The 10,995-nt window shown below is 52.5% G+C and overlaps 1 protein-coding gene across 1 annotated transcript; it reads right to left on the bottom strand.

Annotated features, from left to right (window-relative positions):
- Positions 1–6,004: 6,004 nt before the first annotated feature.
- Positions 6,005–7,645, bottom strand: NKX2-4 (NK2 homeobox 4). The gene is made up of 3 exons (XM_024219976.2): positions 7,258–7,645; positions 6,224–6,672; positions 6,005–6,145 (listed from the first exon to the last, which is right to left on the bottom strand). The coding sequence occupies exons 1-3, from the start codon at positions 7,643–7,645 to the stop codon at positions 6,005–6,007; spliced, it is 978 nt and encodes a 325-aa protein (XP_024075744.2).
- Between the last annotated feature and the right edge of the window lie 3,350 nt (positions 7,646–10,995).

The raw sequence follows: 10,995 nt of genomic DNA, 5'->3' as shown, positions 1-10,995 counted from the left end.
TACCTGGGCTTTGCATCTTTCACAACTAGTGTACATGTCAGGAATTTCTGGTGTTTGTAGCAAATAGTTGCAATTGTGTGTACACTTACTGTCTGTTTTTGTTCTGTGCATTGCAGCTTCTCTCTAACCCCTTCAGAAAAGTGTCATTGTTTCCTGCAAAGCATCATTATTCAAATACATAATTTGATGGTGCAATTGGAGTACTGGTGTGACTTTCAGAAGGTCATTTTTTTGGCACAGCCTTACAATTGCATGAACCCACGGGTGGGCGCAAATGGCCAGTTGTACCCAAGCATCAAAATTGCAATTGCAGTAATTGTGTGTGCATAGTTAGACATGCAATTGCACACAGGCTGGGTTTGGCAAAGGTTCCAGTCTGTAACAGTGCATTCTTTAATAAGGAGTTCAGGAGAGGGATGTAACTCAGACTTACTCCTGCCAAAATCAGTTTCACTTAGAGAAGAATTCCCCCCATTGCAGGAATTACTGGCTGAAATTCTATAGACTGGCTGTGTAGTGCATGAGGTCCAAGCATCTGAATAGTCCCTTCTGCTCTAGCAACCTGCTAATGCACAGTCTGTTTAAAGAAATAGCCGAACAGGTTAGCAGGACAAACTCTGGTGAGGGAAGAGGGGTTTAGAGAGCTGGTTTTAGCACCATTTCAGGGCAGGAATCTTTCAGGCTCTACTTGGCCCTGAGGGACTGTTTAGAACAGATAGGAACATGTTTACAAACCCTCCAACCAAAGCGACGCCACGGTCCGGCGTGTCTGTGGCTTAAAAAAAAAAAAAGTCCTTTCAAGGGGGAGGGACTTTCTCTGCAAGCGCCTGCTTACAATGGCTCCTAACCCTGGGCCAGTCCTGACATCATGAAAATCGCACCTTTCTCCCTGCATTTAGCGGAGTTGGTCTAGTTTCTAACTTCTTGCTCCCATCCTGGAGCCGGGGACACTAATGGCTGTGAGAGTGGGGAGAAAGGCTCGGGCTAGAATTTGATGGAGCCCCTGAGATGGATCTTGAGGGAGGAGAAATGGGAGGTTGAGGGGACTCGGGCGGGATGGGAGCAGGGAGGGCTGGGCTTTGGAGAAACGAAGGGCTGTTCGGTGCCACCTCGTCTGAACAGCCCCTTGGAGCTATAGTGGGGACGCTGGGGCACGGACCAGTATGGCCAAGGGCTGCCGGTCAACTCCCCTCCCTCACTGCTCCTCAGGCCCATTTCTCACCCCCCCCCTTCCATGAATGCACTGAAAAGGGGAAATCTACCGATTTCTCACAAGACACGCACGGGGGGCAGCCCTCTGCAAAGCCGCCTTCAGAAAACACAGGGACCCCAGAGACTACCCCAGACCCACTGGGGTCAACGGGAAAAGCTCCCCTGCACTTCCAGCGGGGCAGGATCGGGCTAGCGTAAACCGGCGTTTTGGTTTAAACGGAGCTTGATCGTTCACACCGGGCGGGGAAAAGCTCCGCTGCGGGGCGCCCAGGACCTGCCTCGCTCCCTTCGTTCCTCTAAAAACAGCGTTTGCTGCCATTTAATTATTTCCGCAAATGACCTGTTCTGGGGGAAGCTCTCTGCGGGAGCAGCCTGGGGGCAATGCTCGCTGGGACCCCCCCAGTGAGCCAGCGCCGATCGCCCTGGCAGGATGAAAACTCCCGGTGCCGGCTGGAAATCGCATCCTCCCCTCGCCCAGCCCGAATGCAGCCAATGGGAGTCCTGCCACTGACCTCACAGGCCTCTGGCTTCCACCTGATGCCACGGTCAGGCGTGTCTGTGGCTAAAAAAAGTCCTTTAAAGTAGGGACTAGGCAGGACCAGTCCCTGGGGACCGAGAGTGGGGGTAAGGGGGGACTTTCCCTTTCTCTGCAGCCGGCTACTTGCGATCGATCATAACCCCTCGCCTGGCTGGGCACAGCACGTACCAGCTACCCAACGCGTTGCCTCCGGGCACCCACGCGCGCTAGGACATACCGCGTGGGGGGTAAGGCCACAGCCGTGATGGACCCAAATCTCCCCGTGACTTCCTTACAGGAGGGGTAGCGAGCACAGGCCGTAAGAGCCGGCTGCGTCTCTCTGAAAGGAAAACAGAGACCCGGGGGGGGGGTAATTAGCAATTGAGCCAAACGTCCGATCTCCAAATCCAGCGCTTGGCTCTCCCCTCTAGCCAGCTCCACCTGGGGCTTCTCTTGCTACCAAACCGAGCTGCCTCTCGGCCCGCAGGCGAGCGCATGGCTGGGGATCGCCTCGCAAAAACCAATGGTTGAAACATCCCAATCCGGCGCGAGGGGGGCCTCACAGCAAAGAGCCGGGTCTGGCGCTCTGCCCTGGCCCCAACCCTAGGAAAAAGGAGGGCGGGGGGGAACCACTGGGGTTTGTTTGTTCATTTCACGCGTACCTGCCCGCTCGCCTTCTCGGCCGCGTGAACTTCCAGGCTCTTTCCAGAGCTCAGCTGGAGCCGACGTTCGCTTCCAATGACCCGGTCTCTGAGCCGGCCGGAGCCCGCCAGCCCTGCTGGGGGGGGGGGGGCAAGAAAGCCTTTGAGTCGCCGCTGGGCCACCCTAAACTTCCAGGGGGGCTTTGTTCCGCTTAGCCCCTTTCCCGCTTGGCTCTCTGTGAAGAGCCTTCGCCTCCTCTCCAGTTAATGAGCTGCACCCAGTCTGCGCGTTTGCACTCGGACTAAAGGCCTGGGAAGCCCCCATTGCAAAAGGGATCCCGGTGGCGACTGAGCAGAAAACGCAGCTCCACGGCCGGGAAGGTTGAAGCTCTCCGCTCCCGACAAGGGGGGTGCTAACTTTTAGGCAGACGAGTTACCCGTACGTTACAAGGTGGGTGAGGTCATTCATCGGACCAACTTCTCTAGGCTCTGCATGCAGAAGAGCCCTGTGTGAGCTCGAAAGCTCGTCTCTTCCGCCAACAGAAGTTGGGCCAATAAAAAAATATTACCTCGCCCACCTTTGTCTCTGCTAGAAAGTACACACACACACCCCTGATTCGATCGTCTACATTTCAGGGATGATAGATAGATTGTGTAGACTATCTATTTAATCACCGAATCAGAATATGCTGTGTGTATGTATGTATGTATATACACAAACCCAGAACTGATTTTTGTACATAAACCTATTTCCCCTCTGTTACATGTAGAGAAAAGGTAATCGCTTTATATTTATATTTCCTTCTGATTTCACTGGAAGCCGCAAGCGAAACATAATGCGTAATCACCCCTAGAGCATGGTGACAACAGATTGTTTCGTTCTGTCGTCTCTTTTCTCCGTTATAATAAAGTCCTGTCGTTTCTATTCTACCCGGGCAATGTTGTAAAAGGTCATATTCTCCTAAAGGTTTCAATCCGCTCGCTTTCTCCGCAGCATGTCTTTATGTAAACAAAGCTTTTTGTTCCAAGAGGGAAAAAATCAGGCTTGCAAAATGTACTGATTATATATCTGTATCTACCTAATCTATTTCCCCAGACATTTAAAAAAAAATGCATCTTCCTTGTCAAATAAATCATGAGTATCTTACATTGAAATAGTGCCATCAGATATTAAACAATACATTCTGAAATTAATTTTCTGTCCCGGAAACGAATAGTACATTGATCAAAATAACAAGAATTTTCCATCTCCCTGCACTGCATTCACAAGCATACACCTTTATATTATTTGCAAATCCTTCGTTGGTATCCAGTTGTATGTATATATTTTTTTCAGAGATCATTCTATGGGTCTATAGTACAGGCCATTTATTCCTCAGACAGTTTGATTTTTTGCGTACCTCCAGAGGAATCCAAAAATTACTTCTTTTTGAAATATTCGCGATCAAATCACAGAATAACTTTTTCTAAATGTTTAAAAGTATCCGTTTGGCCGAACACTCATTTAGGATGTTATAGCCAAATTATTTAAAGGGGGAGGGGGCGCGAAGCAGATTATAAAATCTCTTAGCTATAAATTTAGACCAAAAATATTTAAGGGAAAAAAGCACGATAAAAATTCAGTTAAAGTATTAGATCAAAAATATTTAAGCCAAACCACCACCTCCCCTCCGCCCCCCAAAAAATCCAAGGCGGTATGGAAATCTTTCGATTAAAAATAGACCAAAAACATTCAGTAAAAACATCATAAGCTATAAAATCTCTCATGTTGAGGTTATATCTCTTTAGTGGAGAATAGATTTCACTTATTTGTTCTGATAATTTATAACGCACACCTTGTTACTGATATTCCATTTATTTGCATTAATTGAATAACACAAATTGCTCTGAGTATATTGAACTCCAGTCATGATTTATTTAATTAAATCATTCTGTAACTTGAGGTTTCATATCGAACACCCAAAACATACTAGTGTCTAAATAAATAAAAAATAAAATAAAACCCCTAAATAGACCTACATAACATAATGTAACAGAATCACCTTCACTTCTTAGAGAGAAAAAAATATTGAGGGTTCTCTGAAGTGACAGTTAAAGATCAGTTTGGAACCAAAATTGCTAATAGTAAGAGGCAAAAACGTCTTTTGTACAATTAAAACAGAATTGTTTTGTGAGCAACCGCCGTTTCTTATATTATAAAAAATTGCTGAAAAAGTCTATGGTTTATTTAGTTTCTCTGTATTTTTTTTTTTGTATTCGGGAAGAGGCGTGAGGAAGAAAACACGTTGCTGTAATTTATTTTCCTTGTTATTCTCCTTGATTTTTTATTTTTTTAAAGACCCAGCATAATATTTAGCATTCTACCCAACTGATGTCAATTTCAGGGTTTGACTGCTGTCCATTTCAGGTTCTTGATCTTTTTTAATTTCCCCCTCGTTCACATCTGTAGCTATGCTGCCGGCAATAATTAAATGCTTTCTACTAACAATATTTAGCTTCGGGTAAAATTATCCTGGGATACCAAGAGCAGGTCACACATTTTGGAGGAATTGTTCTGAGTTTCTTTATTTCATCAGGTCTAATTTAACTTAACCAGCAATCTGTCATCGTTGGGACGGGTCACATTTTACACGTAGTGAGAGGGGTGGGTGGTTTGTCAACATACATCCAAGTCCTTACTAAATAATAATAATTAATAATAACAACAATAAAAACGGTTTTTTTTTAAATCTGAGCATCAAAGTTCAAAAGCTCTTCTGTAAAAATATCCTCAACGGGTATAATACAAGTCTTTTTTCTCGATCTGATTGCTAACGCTGCTTTTCTTTCCCTGTCACCTAAATGGCAAGAACTGTTCTCAGCTAACATTGCTGTATGCCTCATCGACCTTGAGTTACAATTCAATTTACTTTCAATCAAATAATAATGAAATTGCACTTAAGGGGCACCCTTATAAAATTAATTCTACCAGATAAGTTGCACTTCAAACGCTTTATTGTTCGCTTTCAATTGGTTTATAAGATAGAGACACCAACCAACGGGGTTTTTGTATTTTTTAAAAAACAAAAAAAAAAAAAAAAAAAGAAAGAAATCGGAGACTTTAGGGTGGTAAACACTAACTCTTGTCCCTCTGCTGCGTCAGCTTTTAATTTGGTTCCTCGTACATTACACTCGAGTCAAAGTCAGACGATCAAGAGGGAAGTCCTCACCTGTACCTGGGCAGTGGCCTCAGATCTCCTAAAGCAACGAGGGTTTTTTTGTGGGTTTGTTTTGTTCTTTCTCCCCTTCCCTTTCCCTCCCCCCTGCCCCTACATGTGCAAGGCTTTTTGATCAGCCTTTCAACTACACCGAAGAAGTCCGTACTTCCGCTGCACCTTTGGCAACTCGGAGTTATAGACTTGGTTGCAATTCAAGTCTTTAAAAAAGGAATAATAATAATAATTAATTAATAATTAATCATATAAAATAAAATCAACCACGACAACGAGAGAGGAGGAAGGCGCGCAGATCTTTCCCTCCAGGGACGGACTCACAGGGAAGAAAGCCGCGGGCGCCAGCACTGTTGGGGTGGGTGGTGGCGGGGGGTGCTTTTAGCCCGCTCCCCAGGCAGTCCCAGGCAGGCCCCCCCACCGCGTTACCACGTCCTGCTGTAGAGCAGGTTGGGGTTGACAAGGCTGCTGCTGTAATCGACGTTGGCTGTGTCCATCTGGGCCATGCCGCCGACCTGGCTGTGGAGGGAGGGGGGGCTGGGCGACATCTCCTCCAGCTCCGGGGCCTGGCTCAGCGAGCTGACCTGCTGGCTCTGATGCTGGTGCGCGGCGCTGCCGGACGCCGGGAGCCCCCCGCTGGAGGCGCCCTGGGGCGCCGGCTGGTTGGGCGCCGCCGGGGTGCTGCTGGGGTTGCCCTGGCAGGGTTTCCCGTCCTTCACCAGCACCGGCACGGCCACCCGCCGCGGGGACGGCTGCTGCTGGCACAGGCTGGTCTCCTGCTGGAGCTGCTGCGTGGCCTTATCCTTCGCCTGCCGCTTCATCTTGTAGCGGTGGTTCTGGAACCAGATCTTGACCTGCGTCGGGGTGAGGTGGATCATGCTGGCCAGGTGCTCCCGCTCCGGCGCCGAGAGGTACTTCTGCTGCTTAAAGCGCCTCTCCAGCTCGTACACCTGCGCCTGGGAGAAGAGCACCCTCCTCTTCCGCCGGGGCGCCGCGTGGAGAGGGGCCATGGTCTTGGCCGCCTCGGCGATCCCGCTCAGGGGGCCCATGCCAGCCATGTTCATCCCGGCCGAGGGGCCCATGAACCTAGAGACTGCGAGCAGAAGGGAGGCTGAGAGCTAGGCCGGCCCGACGGGAGCAAGTCAACGAAATGCAGGCGCCCGGGCCTGGGGCAGGGCTCGGGGGTGGGGGGGGAGGACCTGCCCCCCGCCACCGGGTCTGAAACCTCGGCTGGATCGCAAGGGCGTGGGGTGCATCAGGGCACGGGAAACAGCGGTATCTAATCCCCATACAGCGCTGTCTGTCTGTCCCACAGACCCCTGTCTGTCCAGCCCCATACACCTCTAATGATCTAAATATCTAGCTTCGTACACCCCATCTATCCATCCCTATATCTGTTTATCCATCTATCTATCTATCCCCACCCACTCTATCTATCTATCTCCCCACACTCCATCCATCCATCCCCATACACATCTATCTATCTATCCCCCGTTTCTCTAGTCAATGCCGACCGCGCCTGATTTGGGGTAAGGACCTGTGGCTTTCCCAAGCCAAGAAAGTCTCAGCCTGGGGGCTGTGGGGTACCCAGAGCCGCCAACCTTCGGCCCTCCCTCCCTCCCGGCAAAGCCCCCCCCCCAGCCCAGTGTCCCCGGCTCGCCCGCTGCGCCCCACTTACTTGTGGAGTACCTGGGGTCCGGGTTGGCCCCGTACCAGCCGCTGGCGGCGGCGGCGGCCGCGCTGTTCCGCATGCTGTCGGGGTAGGCGGGCAGCTCGCCCATGTTGGCGAGCCCCCCGTTGCAGTAGCCCCCCACGGCGCTGTGGGGGAACTGGGAGACGCCGTGCGGCATGTGGTAGGCGCCGGCCGCCGCCCCGTTGTGGCCGCCCATGGCGTGTTGCTGCATGGCCGGGGCCGCCTGCGCGCCCTGCGCCTGGCGATAAGCCCCCAGCGGGGAGCCCAGGTGCCCGGCGCCCTCCAGCGCCCCGAACTTCTTGTAGCTCTCCTCCATGGGGCTCAGGATGTCGGTGACGGAGAAGGGCGTCGTGTGCTTGGGGCTCAGCGACATGGCTCGGCCGCCGGGCAGCGGGGGAGCTCGGGGGGGCTCAGCCCGGGGCGGCTGCCGGCTCCCCTCCGGCCGGCTGGCTGCGCCAAGAGAGGGGGGCTCCGGAGCGCGCCGAGCGCTCGCCGCGCAGGAGGAAGGAGGAGGGAGGCGAGCCCTGAGCTCTCTTATCTCGGGTTTATTTTAGTCCGGCGCCAGGTTTACGACAGACACTGGGGGGCGGAGCGACAGCCCCAAGGAGCCAACAACCGGCCGTGCCCAGGGGCGGAAATCCAGTTCGCTCCCCACTGCGCCCCGCGCCTTGCGCCCCGCTCCGGCCCCTGCGCACCCGGACAGGTCCCCGCGCAGCGCTGGGCTCCGGCGCTGCGGTCCGAGGGCGAGTGGGAACCCCCAGCCCGCTGCCTCCCCCGCCCCGGGAAAGAGCCCGTGGGTTGGTGTCCCCCCCCTCCAGTCTTCCTCGCACAAGCACCAAAGGGAGCTTAGGAGACGAGGTTACGAGGACTCTCCTCTCCTATTGTAGATGCGCCTAATTTATGCGTCCTTGGGGCTCTTAAGCATCGTTTGGTGGCAGCGGCGGGGCACTTCCAAATTAGCTCAAAGTATCAAAATCCAGAGGCGAGCAAGACTAAACCCCACCCCGAGACTCTCTCCTGTAAGTATCCTGCTTTTACTGGGGAGGGGAGGGGGGCGCATTTCTGCCTAGGGCCCCACCCCGTTTTCCTACTTTCCCGGAGCCCACGATCTGCGGGGGGCCGGGCGCGCTGTGGAAAAGGCTCCGTTTCACTTCTGCGCCGCCAGGCGTTATAACAGAGAGCCGGCCTTCTCCGAGGCGTGTAAACCCCACCCCTTCCTCTCTCCCCCGGCTTCCCGACCAGCGTCTCTCACCAAAGGGACTAAAGTATTTTGGTTTTGTTGAAGCCGTAAGAAAAGAAACACCCCGAAAGTCACTGAGAAGCCTCCAGGCGATGGATAATGAGCATCCGATTTGGGAACTCAACAAGCCCCAAACGCTCCTGGCTCAGAAATAACTCCCAGAAAAGCCGCAGAGATTAGATTTGAATCCAGTATTGTTTTTCTAGGAGATGAGTAAAAAATGCCGCGTGGGAATAAGACTGCGGAGGAAAATAGAGACCGGAGACCTCACTCCCATCAGGGACAAGCCGTGATGTAAGTGTAGGAACAAGAAGGTATCAGATACTCCTCTGCCCACTCAGCTTCCAGCTCTGGGAGGGATATTAAACCAGCAGCTCTCCATAGATTCACCCAGCGGGGTTTCCCTCTGGCTTGAGCCCGATGTCTGTCTGGATGCGTCTTGGTCTTGAAAAGAGAAAATCCCTCGAACCGACTAGATCATAAACACGTGAAAGATTCCAACGCTTTACCCAGGGTGCCCGCAGGTCCCAAGGGGAGCGATCGCCAGGCGCGTTATAAAGACGAACATTGTTCGTTTCTCTCCGGGCTCAGATATGGCTTAGTGTTTCTTCCGTGTCTGTGTTACCTCCAAGTACACTTTGGTTTTACTCCAGAAAAGAGAGGCCAGCAAGGGCAGCCTCCTACCCGCAGGATCCCGTCTGAATATAGGGCTTCCCAATTCCCCCATGCCCCCGGCCTCGAGTACTTCCTCAGGTCCCAACGTGAGATCCCCACGCCCTAAGCCCCCCAGCGTGTTTTACAACGAAACCTGCAGGGCGGGGGGTAGAAACAGGGACCCGGGGTCACTTTCCAGAACCCGACCGAGAATTAGCCCCTATGGAAACCGACAAGAATGCCCGCACTTTCAGTCCGCAGATGCTGCGAGATAAAGGTGCGGTGCGGGCTAATTCGGTGCCACCCCGGGCTAATTGTTTGATCAGCGAGTGACTTTCATCTCTGGGAGTTGAAAACTCGTGGGGGGGGGGGTTTGGTTTTCTGCAGGCGAAGCAATACCCCCCATCACACACACACACACTCTTAACGCGAACAGGGCCAGGCCGCCGGAAAAGTTTTTGCGTTGCGGACGAAATGAACTTTGGGACGGGAGCTGTCAGCTCAGCCCACGTGCCTGGCTCGAGGGTTTGCCCCTAGTCCTAACGCCACCCGCAGGAAGTTTAACCCCTGGCTGGGAATAAAACAACCCCCTAGCCCAGGCTGTTCGCCCCTGGATCAGGAGCCCCCCACATTCAGCAAGGAGCGGTTCTTACTTGGGGCCCGCTCAGCCCTGCAGGACTGGCGCTTGGAACAGCGCATCAGCTTGAACTTGCGTAGTTACCTTGTCAATGAACGCGCCGCGAATGGTTCGGAGAAGCCCTGTCACCCCAGGCCCTGGAATTCACTTGGTTAATTGTGTAATGCTCCCCGTGGGAAGGCTGCCCCAGTGCACCCAGGAGAGCCAGACAAGCCTCTAGGGATCAGGGCTGACTGCGGCTAAAACAATCCCCAAATGGTTCTTAACGAATTGCCCAACTAGCAACCCCGGCTAGGGCACTTTTTCTAACCCTCCCAGGCCAACGGAGACTTTCTGTCGTTTCTGTGTGGACACAGACAAATCCAGCACAGTACATGCGTCACACAGCGGTGCGATTGTCTGTATCTGTATCGCTGAAGAGCCTGTTTGCTGTGTATATGGGAATTATCCAATGGGATTTACACGGGAATTAGCCAGTGGGATTTACATGGATATGCACATAGAGAATATTGAGAGGTGATGTATAGAAAATGGATGTAATACTCTGTATATTGCACACCCGTGTATGTGGTATATATTTATAGAACTGTATGCATTTAATAGAGACTACACCCACCCGTGTGTGTGTGCGTGTGTGTGTATAGTCTCTAGTAAATATATACACTTTCTATAAGGCACAAATCAGCGCTACCGGCCTGCCCCGGGCTTTTTGAAGCAGATCGATTATTTGAGACCGGTGTTTCCCCCTCTTCACACCCAGTCTGCAAAGAGCGTGCACCGGGCTCACGCACCGCACTGGCGCAATGCAGAGGCGGCCGTGGGGACTTGCACGCCACCCAGGGTCACCTTTGGCCCAGCTCACCCCGCGAGGCTGCACTCCGTGCGGTTGCGGGCAGGAGTTTCTAGGCGCCAGAGAGCCAGGCGCCCAAGGGGTCATGCATTCATTCCCCCCAGGAGCTTGTCGCTTGCCACCTCTGGTCATTAAGGTGGCCCAAGACGTTCCCCAGGGTGTGCAGGCACGCGCCATATATTGTTGCAGGAGCAATCTGCAATAGGCCGCCTTCCCCAGACCTGTATCTGGGAGCCCTTGTCCCCCGGTTCGTCCGGGTTCCTCTCCTCTTCCATTTGCTGAGCCCGCCGCTCCTTTCCCCTAAGCGGATCCTGGTCGTGTCCCCCCTGCCTTGGCAAAGCG

Source organism: Terrapene carolina, unplaced genomic scaffold, assembly GCF_002925995.2.
Source record: "Terrapene carolina triunguis isolate 2854851 unplaced genomic scaffold, T_m_triunguis-2.0 Scaffold132, whole genome shotgun sequence".
NCBI lineage: Eukaryota > Metazoa > Chordata > Testudines > Emydidae > Terrapene > Terrapene triunguis.
Note: the sequence above shows the minus strand (reverse complement) of the source record. Positions and strands in the feature narration are given on the sequence as shown.

Bases quoted from the DNA above. Each gene is read 5' to 3' on its own strand.
- NKX2-4 (XM_024219976.2), bottom strand. From the start codon at position 7,645: ATGTCGCTGAGCCCCAAGCACACGACGCCCTTCTCCGTCACCGACATC. The intron at 6,673-7,257 runs GTAAGTGGGGCG...TTCTGCTCGCAG, and splicing joins GGACCCCAGGTACTCCACAA to TCTCTAGGTTCATGGGCCCC. The intron at 6,146-6,223 runs GCCTCCAGCGGG...TCGCTGAGCCAG, and splicing joins ACCAGCCGGCGCCCCAGGGC to GCCCCGGAGCTGGAGGAGAT.